This window comes from Ictalurus furcatus, chromosome 10 (assembly GCF_023375685.1).
Source record: "Ictalurus furcatus strain D&B chromosome 10, Billie_1.0, whole genome shotgun sequence".
Taxonomy (NCBI): Eukaryota; Metazoa; Chordata; class Actinopteri; order Siluriformes; family Ictaluridae; genus Ictalurus; species Ictalurus furcatus.
Genome location: NC_071264.1, coordinates 12,694,650 through 12,713,428, shown reverse-complemented (window position 1 = coordinate 12,713,428; position 18,779 = coordinate 12,694,650). Strand labels below are relative to the sequence as shown.

At 40.0% G+C, this 18,779-nt stretch overlaps 1 protein-coding gene across 1 annotated transcript in view; it reads left to right on the top strand.

Moving 5' to 3' along the window:
- The window catches only part of si:ch211-126j24.1 (phosphofurin acidic cluster sorting protein 2), an 86,986-nt gene that overhangs the window by 26,859 nt on the left and 41,348 nt on the right, over positions 1-18,779 (top strand). Inside the window, exon 2 of the mRNA XM_053634068.1 lies at positions 12,810-12,897. Coding sequence (XP_053490043.1) covers positions 12,810-12,897 — 88 coding nt within the window. The remainder of the gene's footprint in view (positions 1-12,809; positions 12,898-18,779) is intronic.

Genomic DNA, 18,779 nt, shown 5'->3' with positions numbered 1-18,779 from the left:
TGGAGGGAACGTCGGACGGCGTGGCGTGGTGACGTAATGACGTGTGCCATTAATCGATCTATGTTCTATAACATGTAAAATGGGAACATGAAAGGAGTATTCTAAAAGTGACTCATGTAAACACCTTTATCAGAATACTGTCTTATTCAGAATAAGGTCACTAATTACATTTCTGCTGTCCATGTAAACGTAGTCATAGATGAGGTGTTGTGATGCAGCCTGCTGTGGAGCTATAACAGCACCTCAGGAAGCGTTTTAATCCTCTTACACCACAGCAATTAACTGACAATTAAAATTTTTATATTCATTAATGAACAACACATCATACTTTTTATCTGTTTATAGTTACATTTAATGTAATGGAACATCCACAAGATAAGTTAGTTCCTGTTATCACTTACCTTACACAGCTATAAACAGTCGTTACAGTCGTTGCCGCCTATCACTTTTCTCTCTCTTGACATGAATTAAAAAACAAACGAGGCTTGTCAAGTTACAGAGAAACCTGTAAAGCGTAACCTGCTCCGGCTTGTGGAGGAAAAGTTACTGACTTTTACAAATAAACTGATGCTGATGCTGTTCCTAGTCCCTCGTGGGCACATTACAAGGTTCCTCTTATGACTTTAGTTCCTGCCTGTGGTTAGCACTCATTCATCCCATTAATTTGGCACAAAAAAATGAAAGTAACATGATTATGTGTGTAAATTTACTTAAATCTGATCCATTATATAAACTGTTTGAGGTCATGAGAGACAAACAATGAGTTACTGGTTACTTGCTGGTGTGAACGTAGGGTCAGGGGTATCATTAACAGGTGATGAGGGAGAGAAACCTATCAGGCACCTATAACACAAGTGATGCCTATTAATGCCTTTGAAGTCTATTAAGTATTGTAGATATAACTTGTCACAACTTCCATACAACAACTAATTAAATTCTTTAAACGTGGTGATGCCAAATATGGAGATGCAAATTGAAGCGTCTAATTTCGGCCAAGACCCATTTCAGTTTTTATAGTGTCCTGAAAAAGAAGACGTCTGTGTCACCTTAAAAATCATAAATAGGATCTTTATTTCAATATGGAGTATGTGTTAGGTTAGATCTATCCTAATAACGGTAATTAGGTGTAGTGTGCAGTTGCTATACTTCTATACTGCTTTTGCTTGTATGATCTGTGTGATTTTTCTGTGTATTCTGAAGACAGTGAGAGGGCAGGAGACCAGGCTGTGAGCACTTCTTCATTATTTATAGAACTCATATTTTGCTAGCTTGTAACCAGGGCAGTGGGCAGAATTTATGACCTGCAGCTGCATGCAGTGTGTGTGTGTGTGTGTGTGTGTGTGTGTGTGTGTGTGTGTGTGTGTGTGTGAGTAAGTGTGTACCTAAGAGCACATGTGCATGATGGTCAGTGCATGCAGGTTTCTGAGTATAGGGTTGCACAGATTTGTGTTTTGGTGACCTGCTGTGATTAATTAAACAGGGTTAAGTTCACCCCGCCAGTTGTCGCTGTCAATGTCTACTTGTCCTGTCTCACTTTCCTAAATAGAGCTTGAGCTGGACGTCTCTTCTCCTTCATTTTCTGTATTTCAGAAGCAGCAGCGGCCACCCAGTGCTCAGAGAACTGACTTTTGTGTGTGTGTGTATGTGTGTGTGTGTGTGTGTGTGTGTGTGTTACTCAGATGCGTCAGCATGTCCTGAGTGCGTCCCCTGGTGAATGGGGCAGGCAGGATATCATTCATTCATGCACTTCATCCTCAGAGACCTTGAAGGAGAAGTACATAGATAAGACTCCAAATGAACTTTGTGGCTGTCTACAGGATGTGTGTGAGTGTGTGTGTGAGTGTGTGTATGCTGATGGAGGAAGTACAGTGGTGTGGTTCTGAGCAGGGCAGGGTTGTGCTGTGTTGTGCAGTGGTTTGCTGACTGGAGGTATGCACATCTGTTTAAACATTTAGTACAGCAAAGCATAAAAGAGGTTCCTTGAACATGAATGAATGGTTAATTTATTACACGTTTTTTTTTTGCCCCTGCAGGTGCAGCTGCAGATTTTTAGCACAGCAGCGATCCTGACGAGGATCCGATTTCAGATTCGCTGACAAAGTCAGAGTTTGTACTTTTTAGAAGAGTATGCCATAATCATAGGAGCATTTCTCATGTCTTTATTTGTATTTATTTATTTATTTATTTTTTTGTCAGTGGCACAGCAGGATGAGTCACACAGAGTTTGAAGGAAGTCAGTGCAAAGCAGTGATTGTAACAGCACGCAGCCAGTAATGTTATGAAGGAAGGTGTCAATGTCTTAAGGAGAGATGTGATATTATTTATCATTCACGTTATGGTTCATTTTTATTTACTTACCAGCAATTCTGCATTCTTCATGCATTTCTTCAGTTTCTTTCTTTCCATGGATTTTTACCCTGTTTTCCTCCCATTTTAGTCAGTGCCATTTCCCAAGCACTAGCCAGCTCTCCCCATCACACGACAGCTACCCACCAGGGAGGGTGAAGGCTAACATGCTTGCTCTAGGTTTACCACATCTTTTTGTACTGCATGAAATCCTTGGCTGGAGCCATATCACCCTGCAGTTCTTGCCTGGTTTCTCATTGAAGCTAAGCAGGGTTGAGCCTGACCAGATTCTGGATGGGAGTTCTCCTGAGGAAAACTAAGATTGCTGCTGGAAGTGGTATTAGAGAGGCCAGCAGGGGGGTGTTCACCCTGTGGTCTATGTGGGTCCTAATGCCTCAGTATAGTGATGGGACACTGTATTTGTTAAAACAGCACTGTCTTTTGGATGACATGTTAAACCTGACTCTGTGTGGTCATTAAAATTCCCCCATTGGCCCTTCTCTGTTATGGCCCCCTAATAATCCCCATCTCTGAATTGACTACATCACTCTCTCCACCAATAGCTGGTGTGTGGTGGGCGTTCTGTTGAACTATGGCTGCAGTTGCATCATGTAGGTCAGGGATGGGCAATCTTATCCTGAAAGGGCTGGTGTGGGTGCAGGTTTTCATTCCAACCAAGTCGGAGGCACACCTGATTCCACCTATTTAATCAGTTGGTCTTGGCTTTCAATAGATTCAGGTGTGGCTTCTGCTTGGTTGGAATGAAAACCTGCACCCACACCGGCCCTTTCCGGATAAGATTGCCCACCCCTGATCTAGGTGAATGCTTCACGCTAGTGGTGGGTGAGGAGATTCCCCCCCACCCATACTATGTAATGCGCTTTGAGTGTCTAGAAAAGTGCTATAAATAACTTTAACTGCTACTCAATTTACCTCACTCAAGGGAAAGCACTATCCGTCCTCTTCCACATATTTGAGCTCACAGATGCTCACGATTGGTTATTGTCACTCTGATTGGCAGGGGAGAGAGTAATACCATCCCTCCCACCCAGAGACTACAGCCAATTACTTTCCCTCAGTCTCCAAATAGCTATGTTTACATACAACCTAATAATCTATTAATATTATTTATATTAAATAATATTAACCATTTATTGATACACCTTAAATGTAATAGAGTAAACCGACTGAGGGATAATTGTGAGGTTGAAAAGGCATCAAACTAACATATGGGGCACAAATTGAGGTCCGTAAATTTCAGCATTTAAGATTCAATGAGGATATGGAAATAATGGGTGAAAACCAGGATAAAAGCTGTATTTCTTGTGTTAGGGGCAGTGGTGGCTCAATAGTTAAGGCTCTGGGTTACTGCTCAGAAGGTTCAAGCCCCTGCACCGCCAAGCTGCTCCCAGCTTCCTAACAAGCTGGGATATGCAAAAAAAAATTTCACTGTGCTGTAATGTATGTAACAAATAAAGGCTTCTACTTATTCCCGAACACTGGCATTTAATGCTATAAAGGCAATATATTGCTGTTTTACTGATGAATTATGTGTGCATTTTAAGTCATTTTTCAAAAACCAGAGCTTGTTCCTCAATGTCAGACAAATATGAAATGCCGAACAACTCTTCTTCTTTTTCCTGTCACACCTGGATGAGGTTTTGCTGAGATGGAAATCATTTAAAACTCAGCGTGATGGAAAAGCTTGTATTTGCTGACTGAACTCACAGGCTCCATGTTGTTATGGTAACGTTGACACTAAGCCCTGATCTACGCATAACTTTGAACCGAGAGCATGTGAGATGGGGGCGGGGCCTCCAGGCGGTGTATTATATATCACGTGCATATTATTATATTAGAGAGTTCAAAATCAGGTGCAAAAATGCAGATTTGTCTATCGGGTTCTGTTGGAGAGAAAAAGGGCTATTTTTGTGTAATAACTTGCATTAGCATATTCCGACTAAATTCCAGAGCTCCTACGCAAAATGCACAAAGGTTAGCAGGTCTGATAATATAATATATTCAGATTAAACCTCACTGGATATCATAGCAGTGTAGCATCACGCAGAGACAATTAAATCATTACATTGCACAACCCTAGTGTTCAGTCTTCTTTGGCAACCAAGCAACAATACATTGGTCTTGAATTTGTGATGAAAATTCGCTCATTGAAAATGCTTATTTGCTCTAAATGAATAATTTGCAGCAGTCACTTGACACTACACTATGAAGTTTGCATAATTCTATTTGTATAAATTTGTAGAAGTCCTTACACCGATCAGCCATAACATTTATACCCCTGACGGGTGTAGTGATAGCATTCATTACAATGGCACCTGTCAAGGGGGGGTAAATATTAGGAAGCAAGTGAACAGTTGGAAGTTGATGTGTTGGAAGCAGGGAAAATGGTCAAGCATAAGGATCTGAGCAACTTTAACAAGAGCTGAATTGTGATTTATAAAATAGTTCAGGAATGGTTTGAGGAACATGATAAAGAGTTCAGGGTGTTGACTTGGACTCCAAATTCCCCAGATCTCAGTCATATCACGCATCTGTGGGATGTGCTTAACAAACCAGTCTCAAGCACACTTTTTTCCCCTTTTGTCCATCTTCCAGCACATAAGCTTCATGAACCGACAGTTCACTTGCTGCATAATATATCCCAAAACTTGAAAGGTGCCACTGTAACAAGATAATCAACGTTATTAACGGCACCTGTCGGTGGTTTTAATGTTATGGCTGATTGGTGTATGTGCTTGATAAGCAGTAATGAATTTCCCAAACAGGTACGTGTACAAGATTTAGTTTGACCATTTAGATTTAGTTTTACAACAAGAGGAGAATATGAGTTTAAAAATAATGCTAGACCTGTAAAGCACGAAATGACTGCAGCACAGTTGCAGACAGGGACAGCTGCGTCTCTTTGTGATTTAATCCAGCTCCACGTTTCAAGGTAAATCAGAACGCTTCCCTTTAGAGCATACTTTTCAAGGCCACATCTTTTCATTGAGATTCAAATCACGTCGTGACCGACACTTCAGGGTCAGCTTGTACTTTTCCCACTCTTCCGGATCTGCAAGCTTTCCTGGCATGCTTGCCATAATAAAGCACCACAGAGCAAATTATACTTGATATATGTCTTTTTGTTTAAATGTCTTTCCCTCTCTTTTTCTCTTTGAGGGAAACAGAGCACCTGTTCCTTCAGGCAGGCTAATTAGGCAGTTTAGCGTAGGAGTTGCTAACAGTTAAGTGCTGTTTATGTGTGAGAAATAGAGAAATGTGACGAGAGACAGAGAGAGAGAGCGTGAGAGGGTGAGTGACCCCTCAGTGATTTTAGAAAGAGAAAGGGCTAAATGTGGGCGATTGACAGAGGTCACCTGCCGCAGGTTGTGCATCTTAAATTCTTTCAGCCAGCCTACAGTACACCCCCATGAAACTATGGACAAAACACTGTTATTATTACTGAAAAAATGCTATGTGGCAGCTTGTATAAAAAGAGGAAATATCACATTGTTTGTAATCCAAATGTTAATGACATTGATCAACATAAAACTGGACAAAAAAACAATATAACAGATTCTTCGTTGTTACTCTCACTCACAAGCATCTGTTTAGCAGCATTAGCTAGCTAAGCTAGTCAGCTACTTAAAGCAGCACCACACTAATGTTGTTAGCAACAGAGCTAGCTAATATTAGTGTTAGTGTTATTAGGCTAACTGTTATATTCTGTAATATAAACCAGTATCTATATTTGCTAGCAATCTAGCTAACATTAGGGTATTATACCTCATATACCTTCTTTTATCGGCAAGCTAGTTAACAGTATGCTAACTATTAGATTCTGTCATTAAAACCAGTGCCTATTTTGGCTAGCAAGCTCCCTAATATTAGGCTAACTATTATAAATATTCTGCAATTAAAGCCAGTAGCCTGTTTATATTTCTCAGCAAGCTCGTTAACATTAGGCTAACTATTTGCCTATATTCGGCAGTTAAAACCAGTAGCCACTTTATGTTTGCTAGCAAGCTAAGTAACAGTAGGCTAATAACTATTATATTTTGTGAAACAGTAACCAGGCTTGGTAGCAAGTGTTGCCCTCACACTACAGATTGGCGGCCGATAATAAAGACTGAGCTTGGACATATTATACATTTTGTATAGTATTTTGGTAGATATTTTTAATGCAGCACTAGTGTTTGGTTGGCACCTTGTGAGCAAACCAGTATATCATGATGTGCATCAGGTCTTGAGGAAATGGTTTCTGGTAGCATGATATGATCTTTTTCTCTCCATATTGTCCGTCCTTTTCTTTATTTAGCCAGTCAGCAGAAGCATGTGTGCTGGCATGACTGGTCATGTCCTGAGTAAGACACTGTTTTTGAAAGCTGGCACGAGCAGTGGCTTCTCCTGACTTGCGGGAAAACAGAGTCTTACATAAGACTCTGGATCTGCCGAGTGTGAACAGTTCTTCTGAACGCAGCACACTGTTTGCAGTTTGTTCCCATGCTCCCTGGCACACGGATTTCGACTCTTTCCACTCCGGTCTGCCCGCTCTGGGACTCTCAGAGTCCAGTGGTGAATAGTTTCGGTCAGGTGGCTATGCTTTGTGCTGAGTTAGCGTGAACATTTCTCCCTGTTGCTCCGTCAATGGCCCGCTCTGTTTGGGAGAGATGTTTTGGTGGCAGTGAATGCCGTTTTTCTCGCCCACAGTTGCCATGTGACTATTCGTCTTTGTGTGCATGTCTAATGTTAGGGTTCAGTGAGTTTAAGCTTGCAACTTTGTGGGTGAGTGAGTCTTTGTTAATTATGAATGCACTGAATGTTCCCCCAGTGACTGTATTTGCCTGACAATAAGAAAAATCGGTGCAATCTGTGTTTGAGCGAATAAGTAATGATGAATACGTTTAGCTGTTTCCACTGTTGCGGTTATTGATGACCTGCAGAGAAATCCTCAATCATGCAAGAACGCAACACCCCAATCAATAAGCAATATACACTGCCCTCCACTAATATTGGCACCCTTGGTAAGGCTGTGAAAAATCGCCTTTATTGTTTAACCTTTTGATCTTTTGTTACAAAAAATCCACAAAATATTCTCTGCTCTCATGGATATCAAATAATTGCAAACACAACACAGGTGTATCCAAAAAAAATATCTTTATTAAATATAGGTGTGTGTGTATTATTAGGTGTGTATAAATATAGGTTTGCAACAGACTGTACATCTGTTCACTCGGTAATCTGTGAACAAAAATATATACATTTTCATACAGATTTATATTCAGGGCACAGTGCGCATATGCAGAAATGCTGTGTATAAATATTTCGTTCTTTTTTTTTTTCAAAAATATTTTTTGTTAACATAAACACAAATCATTGCAGTGCAAACAGTTTAATAGCCTAGTGGATATGAACACATTTTAGGTTGCAAGTGTTTATGTGTTTAATGGCATTTTCATTCTTTTGTATTTGTATTTTGTAATTTGGACAAGTAATTAAATAAACTTACCATGATTTATGCAGTGCTACAAAAACAAGTAGGCAAATAAATGAAAAATACATGTACTTAGGATATATGTATTCCTGAAATTTACCTTTAACATGAGCTACCGTAACAAATTTTAGTGGATCACTACTAAAGATCCTGTTTTGTTGTGTATTTAAAAAATTAAATGCCTGTTGTGGTGGTTTCATGTTAGACAGAAAATGTGTTATATCTGAGACTCACACTCTGTCCCACTGAGGTGTGAATGTGAGGATGGATGTCTGATCTAGTCTGGTTCAGTCTGCACTGTGACAGTTCAAAGATCAGAGCAAAGTGGTGAACTCTTTTTGAACTTGAACTTTTAATCCCCATCTCTTTCTGCATTATTCATTTTCTCTTCTTCTTTTCTTCATTATTACAACCTTGCCTTTCAGTCATTTGCACCACAATTTCCTATATCAGGGCCGTTCAACTAAAAGTTGTGAAGGCGCAGTTATATAAAACTCCTTACGTCCGTACGTGACTTTTTTTAATCCCAATTCACTTCTGCGGTTATTCATTTCGATTGCATGTCCTTGCGATATTTTATATTGAAATTTGCACTTAAAGTATTGAGCGTAGCTTTTCAATAAACAAACAAAAATATACAATGAAAAAGAAGAAAAACACTCTGAAACTGAAAACAGTGAACTCAGTGGTAAAAATGTAACATGGCCTTCGAATGAACAGCATTCTTTGTTAACAGCTTTCTAAGCTTCATAGTTTATGAGCGTGCTGCCAGAGTTTACATTTACGTTTTCAAAGTTTTCGTTTATGCTCTGCAAGTTTACATTCGCCATTGTGCCACAAACCTCACGTGTGGGCGGGGCTTAAGAGAAGTTCACTCTTATTGGCTAGTGAGATTTGGATCCACAGCTGGAGTGTCCAGCTGAGAGGGAAGAGGAGGATGATGATGATGACGATGACTCTCTGTGCCGCTTCTGAGATCAGGGTGTGAATAACTGAAGGATGTCAGAAAAGATGTAGGGGGGGGGTCTAGAAATTTTCACATACTGCTAAGTTTTAATAGTGAAAAAATAGCTCGCATTGCTCAGTCTATCTGAAAAGAAAATTTGACCACCCCAAAAATTTCATACTATTGTCAATGCATGAGCGTGCACAGTCGGCTAAATGCGGGAAATACCACGCAATCATGCGCTCAGTCAGCTGAATGCAATAGGGATAGAATGGGAGATACCGCATAAAATTCCCCACACAGTACATCAAAATGAAATGTTTATGGTAAAATTAATTAGATGAAGTTTACCTGTTGTCTTGAGGTCACTTTAAGGCTTGAGTCTGAATGAAGCAAGCTGATAAAATACTGTTCATTAAAATAGCATACGACAATAAATTTACGACCAGAAAAAATGCAAATTAGACCATATACATTACTCACAGCATGTATTTTAAGCTGCACCTGTGCTGGTGCTTCACAGTAAGCTATGTGTGCGTGTTCTCTCATGATCATCCATTCAGCAGTGGAATAGTTAGGAATCAGTTCAATAGCATTTTGCCATAGTAAGATGGTTTATCATACAAAAACTGTGGCATTTTTTTGTCACGTAATGGTGACACAGACAGAAGCAAGTGGAGTTAAGAGATTTGTTGAAGAGAGGCAGGCAGACAAATCCAAAACGTGAATCAAAAGCATGGTCCAAAACAGACAATGGGTCAGGCAATCAGCAAACAGGATAAACCGGGCTGAGACAGGAATCGTGAAACGAGGACGAGAACGAGAACAGGATCAAAACCATGAAACAAAAGAACAAGCATCAAAGGCTTGGTACGCTACGGATACGCCAACAATACTTCGCCCCGAACATGGACACACGAGGGGTTTAAATAACAGACATAATCAGGGGCGAGCACAAAACAGCGGAGACTAATGAGAACACGTGAGGGATACATCCAATAACATACAAGGGTGGAGACAGGACATAAACCATAACAAACGCACGTGCAAGACGTAAACAAATTCAATGTCACTGAACAACCCGGAAGCGTGCGTTTGCGCTTCGAGCTCGTGCATTGGGTTTCAGAGCGCGCCGCGAGCTCCAGCGCTTTTGACAGTTGTTAAACATATTCTTTTTGTTCTATACCATACCATTGTGTAAGACGCAACCCTTTAGTAACGAGTCACGAATGTCTGTTTTATCCATATATAGTTCAGGTTGGTAATAAATTGAAAATTAATGCAGTGACCTTTTTCATATAAATAACAGAGGCCTTTTGTGCACTCAGATTTCATTTAACACTGGTGATGTCCTGAGTAAGAGAAAAGGAACAGGCACAAGGCAGTTTTTTTCTGGCAAGTGAAGACAAGTAAGTTGAGGTAAAGTAATAGTTCAGAAAGTACATACTACTTTTTTTTAAGGCATTACTGGCACTATTCGTCACATAAAGCTGTACAGCATTGTATGAATCATAGCATTTAAAGTGTTGTGTTCATGTGCTGTTTTAAGGATACAGCACAGTGGTTCACTGAAGCACATATCTGCATTACAGGAACTAGTTCATCTGGGCAAACTGAAAAAAGCTGAACCCCCGAAAGTCAATGTATAATTCGCACACTGTCTGAAAGCTCATCTCGACAAAATAGTCATATGAGATTACCTAAACCTCAAATATTAATTACAAACAAATATATATATATATACTAAGTAAGTAAGTAATTTCCACTACTACTATAGAGCTGCAACAACTAATCAATAATAATCGATTTTGGAAATCGTTGTCATCGAATCTCATTATCGAACAGGTTGGTCTGCGCGCAGTACATTTACTCCCTTCGTTACTTCTGTTCCGAAAACACGCTTCGGAGAGTAAATACTAAAGTTGTGTCCCAAATGACGTACTATACTTACACTATGCACTATGTACTCTTATCATCTAGTGTGTGAATTTTAGAAAGGTAATATCGTCTCAAATAGAACACTAACGTTTTTTTTACTAACCGGAAGTATAAGTCGCTTCCTAGTTGACGTCATACGCATGTAATGTGACGCCGCTAGCTTTAGCAGATACCCAGAGTCACTGACAATGACTTTCTTCACTTTACTGTTTATGTCAACATTACCTTTTATAAAAAGTAATGCATAAATACTATTATATAATATAAACTTATATATTAGTTTATATTATATACAAGTATTTATGCATTATTTTTATGGATGCACAAAAAGCACAGAATTAAACTACAGTACTAAATCAATGGGGGGGGGGTGCCAATAAAAATAATCGGCCAACTAATCGATTATGAAAATAATCGTTAGTTGCAGCCCTACTACACTGGACAAACACTGTGACTATACAGGGAGTTGTCAATCCAAATCTCACCAGCCACTTCATGAACATGGCCTTTCTTTGCCCCGCACGCTTAATACTGATTAAAGTAAAAACTGACTATTATTGTGACTTTTTTTGTCCCGATGCACACACATATTCTCTTTTCTATAAACATGATGTTTTCAACAGATTGTTTTCAATCATACCAGAAAGGGGAAAAAGGCCTTTAGGTAAATCATTTAGATAAATACATGTGATTGGCTGGAACAGAATATCTGCTATAGAAGCTGAGCTGGTTGCTCTGCTACAGTATTTTTCATGTACTTGGTTCAGTTCACTGAAAGTCTTTGCAGATCCACCAGTTGGCGATGGTTGAACTACAAGGAACTACATGAATCTTTCTCATGCGCTGTCAAACACATCGTGGCGCAATCGAAACTTTACCTTTGTGGCTTTTTCGCTTTGCGGTTTTGTCTCAGTTGACTTGCGTCTAATACCAACTTGCAAATGCAACTGATTACACAGTGTTAAAACCTCACCATGACAAATAAGGATTTCCCTGTAGACGTGGCTTGATATCTCACCTTGAGATGGAAAAGCATCTGCAGCTCATTTACCACAGAAACAAAAACACATGTGCGAACAGTACAACTGCTGAGTCACTTATATCATCACACCGAGGTGTGTCTTCCTCATGAGAGGTTTGAATGGTAAACTGTGTCTCAGCAGGAAGACAGTGGTTCTAACATGACAAATGATGCGTGTTGTGTGGGATTTGCGTTGCGAAATAAGGGCATGTGCCAGTGGCGCTATTGTTTACTGTGTGAGTGTAGGTGTGTGATGTGTGCGAAATGTTTTGTTACTGGCATCCAGGTTGTGCAACATTGTAGGTGTTCACAAAATCAAATCTGTACATGTTTTCATAGATGTTAAGATTAGGTGCAGGAAATTGGCATGAAAATATTTGCACTACGTAAGATATTTGTACAAATCAGAAAATCTCAAGATAAAATACCAACATATTTGTACACTTTGAGTGCAAGAAACAGCCATATAAAGAAAAGACATTATTGTTATTAATATATATTATTATTAATATTGAATTGTCTGCTTGTTTGTACATGGTTGTGGCTTATTTACTTACTTACTTATTTCTTTGGGGTCTAGTTGTGTTTATACTTAGCATTTAAAAGATCCCCCTTAATGCAAGCATTAAAGAAGTAGATTTATTTTGATTAAAAGGTCTATACATTTTGCTGTGTTTTTAATGATATAATGATGAAGTGCTATGAATCTCATTTGATCCTAAGTTGGATAAATAATTGGTCCAAAGCATGATAATAAAATCAACAGTACTATATCACACAAACACAATTTGCTTTACTGCAGTTTAGTCCACAAAAAAAATAAATAAAAAAAGTATTTATATATATATATATATATATATATATATATATATATATATATATATATATATATATATATATAATTATATATTAACAGGAAATGAAGAAAAGCATTTCAAAGAAAATGTATTTGGGGCACGGGGGGCTGAGGTGTTGGTGGTAGGTGGCAATAAAACATCTAAAGAGTATCTCTCTCTTCTCCCTCGTTCCTTTCCACCTCCCCTCCTCCTCTCCTCCTCTCCCAGGCTGTGCAGCCTCACACTGAAGAAGCTGATTGTTTTGAAGGAGCTGGACCGGGAACTCAACTCTGTGGTCATCGCTGTTAAGATTCAGGTATGACAAAGCGAGTGTGTGTTTCCATTATGTGTCTCTTTTTTGCCTTTTGTGTGCATCCGCACAAGCCCTTCACACCCGGCACCGCGGCACCGTGGGAGCTGTTGCCAGGGTGACAGCTTGTTCAGTGGGAACGGCGGAGTGAGAGGGGTGGGAGCTGAAATGATGCATGCTGGGATACACTGAGAGGATTAGTTCAGAGGCACTAGGAGGCCCTCAACATTCTTCACAGGTTGCTTTGAGTATACATGTGTGTTTTTATGTGTGTGTGTGTGTGTGTGTGTGTGTGTGTGTGTGCACTCCTGACACAAACAGGCTTTTATTCTCTTTAAAAGAAGAACACTAAACGAACCCGGTAATTAGGTTCAGTGGTGGATCATGTGTTCTGAGAGTTTAAATTCGACCCCTGTTTCAAACGATCGCGGGATTGATGACCTCATCAGGAAGGAGAGCTGAAGGAAGAGAAATAACTCTACTCCGTCTCAGCTTTTGATTTCATTCTGGCTCAGAATTCAGATCCTTAACAGCTTCATTAAGGGTGGAAATTTTTTTATAGCTGTCCAGATCAAATTAGGGAAGTGAAACCTGTTACATCAAGGTGTTTACTTCCAGTCAATCATTGTCTTCGGGAATGGTCTGTATTACTGTATTACTATTACAATATAACCTGTCTCAAATTAAAAGCTGTGATGCTGGATTTATTTGTTGGTTAGCTGGCTCAAGGGAGTCTGCTAACAACACAGGAAAAGAAGCCTGCTTTTATTTCTCTAGTCACAACTTTAGCTATGGTGTTTGGGCACGAACTCACTCTTCCACAACCAAGCCAAACCAAGCACTTGAAAAATGACTTCATCAGAGCCGATCACTGTATGAAAAGAATGGCCACAGGTCAGAGACTCTTTTTTTTTTTTTCAAACATGAACAAGCATGGCTTCTGTAGCAGATCCTCTGTTGTGGCTGATCCAGGCAAATTTATGTAAATTATATAGCTGAAGGCGGCTTATCAGACCAGAGACGGGTCTTCAGAGAGCTAGAGAGATCAGAAATTATAATGATAAAAAATAAAATGTCAATGATCAAAACATAGCGTTTAAATACCAATGAAGCGTGTGGAACAAAGACAGGACATGTTCGGTAACATGGGAATATACAAGTTTCTCATTCAGCATTTACAGCATTCATTCATCTTCAGTAACTGCATTATCCTGGTCAGTCATGGTGGTTTAAATGACAAATGGGTTTATATTTTGGGAAATAGAACCAACTAATTTGGTTAGCAAATATAACAGGCAGGTAAAATTCAAAATATTTACTCATCCAGATCTTTACACGCAAGGAATTTTATGTAACTGGACCGTTACTATTTAGCTTGACTGTGCCTTTGTAATGTAGCATGCTGCTTTCACCCAAAGCCACTCCCACTCTCACATGTACTTACAAGAGGCTCTAGAAATTTCTCAATTATAACTGCTTACAAACTGAAATTCAAAACCATTTTAATATTCTAGAAATGTAAGTATAATTTCACATTAACACCACAGCAGAGTAGAAGTATTAAGGTATAAAAAAAAATAGTTTTCTCTGAAAAGTAGCATAACCTGTTTTAATATTTCACAGCCAGACCACACCTAGATATGATACTGGTTTTTTGGGGTTTTTTTATAACATTCAGATTCCTTAACACAGTAAACTGTCATTCTGGTGCTATGTTGTTACACCCAGAGATGGAACTAAACTCTGTGGTAGTAAGGATGGAGGATACCAGTGAGTTGTTGTTTGACTGCAATATAATACAGATACTTATACATTAGTATTTTTGTGATATCAAGATAAAATGGGGAAAGCATTTGGTCTGAAGTATCAATGCGGTATCATACAGACTATTGACACGTTTTGTGTGGTTTAACTCCAAAAGTGAAATCACTCCAAATTCAGATTTTTTTAAATTTACGTTATAACCCAGCAGTCAACATTCAATTCCATCTCCTTGTTGTTCCACTGTGTTGTACCAAAGTTCTGATTGATTACTGTCAGAGACTTTGTTTACTTTCGACACGTGTGTTTGTTATGGTTTATGTCATGTCTCTGCCCCTGTTATGTCATTGGTTGTCTCTTAATGTGTCTCAGGTGTTTATGTTTCCCCCTTGATTACGTTTGTTATTTCAACCCCTCGTATGTCTACGTTAAGGGTGAAGTATTGTGAGCATTTTCTCCGTACCAAGCCTTTGTCCTGTGTTCACGTTTCTAGTGTTTTGATCATGCGTCCGGTTTCTTGTTTTGTCCTTTTGCCTTTCCTGCCTTATGTCTGTTTGCCGATCGCCTAACCTTTGCCTGTTTTCCACCATGTTATTGATTCATGTTTTGGATCTGTCTGCTTGATTTCCTTAATAAAGCTCTTTGCTGCACATGCATCCTGTATCTCCTCCTCTCCACTCATGACACCAGACAGAGTCTAGTACTTCGCCCACAAGACGGATGCAGCAGGAGCGCAAAAGGAATGTCACACCGGAATCTTTTTGCCAGCATTTGATTCCATGCACTTTCCCCAATGGTTTCCCATGGGCACGCCGGCACCATTTCAAGGCTTTGAAAGCCCATTGGAGAGATTTTTTCTCCAATGCCAGCTTTATTTCACAAGCCTGAAGAGAAGCAGTGGCTGGGGTTCATGGTGTCCCGGTTCACTGGCCCAGCTTGCCGGTGGGTGGAGCTCCCAATCGCCTCAGGCAACCTCGGCCTGGGAAGCGTGGCCGAGTTTGTGTGTCTCATGAGGGTGGTTTTTAACACAGAACCTCAGTTGGATTTGGAGAGATTTTGGGGGAAAAACAGTCTCATGGCCAAAACCTTGAGGCCGTTCACCATGTATTATGAGAGAGAGCAGGCCGACTGGGCAGCCTCATCTCCAGAGCTCCATCCCGAGACCCAAGAGGTGTTCTCCCCTGCAATGCTCCAGCCAGAGGTCAATGTGGCAACCTCATCTCCAGAGCCACAACCGGAGGTCAACTTGGTGACCTTGTCTCCAGAGCTTCAGCTAGAGACCCACAAGGTGGTTTCATCTGCTGAGCTCCAGTCAGAGGTCAACATAGTGCCCTCCTCTCCAGAGCTCCAGCCTGAGACCACAAGGGTGTCTCACCCACCAAGTTCCTGTACTGCACCTCCTCCTCACCACTCGTGACAAACGCATTACAGTTACAAGTTCTTGGTTTATTTTTTCTAATAGCTGCTCTGACAGTGGCTCCGTTTGCAAGATTTATATTAACAAGCTTGTTCTAATACTATATCATCTATAGTAACAACTTACACAGGGACTTGTATGGCGGACATTCCACATGAACAGATTTTTAAGATGTGTAATCATTTTATTGAAGTTTTCTGTAAGGGTGTAAGCAAATTTGGAAGGAGTCTCCAGTGTCAGTGCTTTGTAACCGTCAGAGGTAAAACTTTGTGCTTTCTCTTGAACATGACAAGATGTATTTTTTTCTTATTAAATTCAAAAGAGAAAGAGAAGGAAACAACTATTATTGCTGCTGTAATGTAAGTGATAACAAGCATTCATTAGCTTTGCAGACATTCCACAATATTGATATTGTAGGAATATAATCAACTTTGGCTTAGTAATAGTAACTCCGGTTCACATTGGCTTGTATCACACCACCCTGTCATGGATTATTTTACTATAACGATACACCCTTGTTTAATTCTTACTTCTAGCATGCCTCTGTGTATACACAGAGTGATCGAAGAAATAGATTCTATGCTACACAGTTCTTAGTGACAACATTTAAATTCAATTTCATTTCAAATATTAAAATTAAGGCAACCATGCATGTATTTGGACTGGGGGAGGAAACCGGAGGAAACCCCCGCAGCACGGGGAAAACATGCAAACTCCATACACACAGGGCCACGGTGGGAATCAAACCCCCGACCCTGGAGGTATGAGGCAAACATGCTAACCCCTAAGCCACCTTGCGCCCAATAAAGGCAAACATTTGATAGCAATATTTCTATGTTTGGTTCAATTTCCAAAGAGACACTCCAGAATCAACAACGATCATTATTTGCCTTCCCTAATTGGCTGCTATTTGTCGAACAATAGAAAATTACTGCATGACAGGAATCTGCAGCCTCTCAACCAGTTCAGAGAAGGTCATGCAAGAGATGGAAGTGGAGCTTTAGAAGCACTCAATCTACCACAGAGAAGGAAGTCAGAGATTACTGGCAGTAAAGCCTTTGAAAGTGACTTGTATATCAGACTAACTAAGAATATCCAGTGTTTTCTTTCTCTAATGATTCCCCTCTGTGTGGACCAAATCAGTTTTTGCTGTCTTTGGAGAAACGATAGACCAGAGAGCAGCAGATGGAACGAGTTGATAAATGTGAAAAAGAACCTGAGATTTTCAGACTTGGCTGTATTTCTGCCAAAAGCTTGATGATGCAGAAAAACCCTCATCCTCAGCTTTATCTCAACTCGTGCTTGAAGAGTGTCAGTTGGTAAGCACTTTCCCTCAAGGCTGGATCGTTGGGCGCTTTTCATCACGTCCGTTATGGATACGTGTTTGCATATTTATTTTTTTGAAGCCTCTCGGAGTCATTTCTCAATCTCCCTCTCCTGTGTCCTTCACTCCTTCTCTCATCTTGTCTCTTTAACCTTTCTTTTCTGTGGACCGTGACAATGAAAAACAAGATCCTTAAGTGCTTTACTGCTTCATGAACACTGGATCGATTCATTGCGTGGTTTCCAAAGACAAAGTCTTGGAAGGAAATGAAATCAAGATGGGAGCTTGTTATGAAGACTGAAGCTGTTTTTATCAGCCATAATGCTTTCCTGCCTTTGTTTTATTAACTTTAGAGTGAACACGTTTAGCTGACTCACACAAAGTCCATATCTTTATAACAGGAGCTGCAAATACAGTATACTGTCATTTTCATTGTGTCTTGTTTGAAGGTCAGTGCACTTTTTCTTCCATCAGAGGTCACACACACATTGTATACAACTTGTATCAAACATCCAACACCTGGAATTCCAGCATCAAACAAATAAAACTACGGCTAATGTACTTAGGAATTATACTATTCAAAGATGATCGTGAGATTGCTTTAGTGACGTCCCCCAAATATTTCTACAGCACTGTGGCATGTAACCGTTGAGAATGCAAGAAGAGATATCCATTACAACCATAGCCATCACTTCGCATGGATCTCCACTGGAGTTCTTTTAGCAAGAGAGTACTGTCACATATACAAATATAGCACAGTGAATAATATCAGATATGGTTGCTGATATCAAGAGCTCCTTCTTAAACATACATCAACCATGAGAGGGCTTAAAAGTGTCAAATCCACTTTCAAACAGTGGCCTTGAAGCCTGCGCAGATACGGGAGGGCCTCAAACAAATAGGGAATGTGGATAACATAGTAACAGAGGAGGTGTCATGGCAGGATAAACCTTTGTGGAATGCACCAACAACAGATAGCAGATACGAAGAAGTTTCACCAGTGGTTGGACAAGACAAGACTAATAAGGATCAGTCTTGAGGCAGAGGCAGAACAAGCAGACAACACTATCAATCAAAGCAGGGTGTAGCAGGTTGCAGTTGAGGAAAGCATGAGAAAAACAAGTGGCAGTGATGGCATAGAGTTCCATCTTCAAGCAATATTGGCTGAATACTCCCTAGTCCAAATGGGAAGGGCTAGAGAAAGAGCAGAAAACAACTAAGCTCCTGTGGGACCTCCAGAGCCAGACAGATAAACATGTAAAGACAAACCAAGCAGACACAGTAATAAGAGATAAGGAACAGAAAACAGAAGATCTGCCAATCCCATTTGATGCACACATCCAGTGGAAGAAATATAACAAGCTGGAGAGAGTCCAGGTCTGAAAT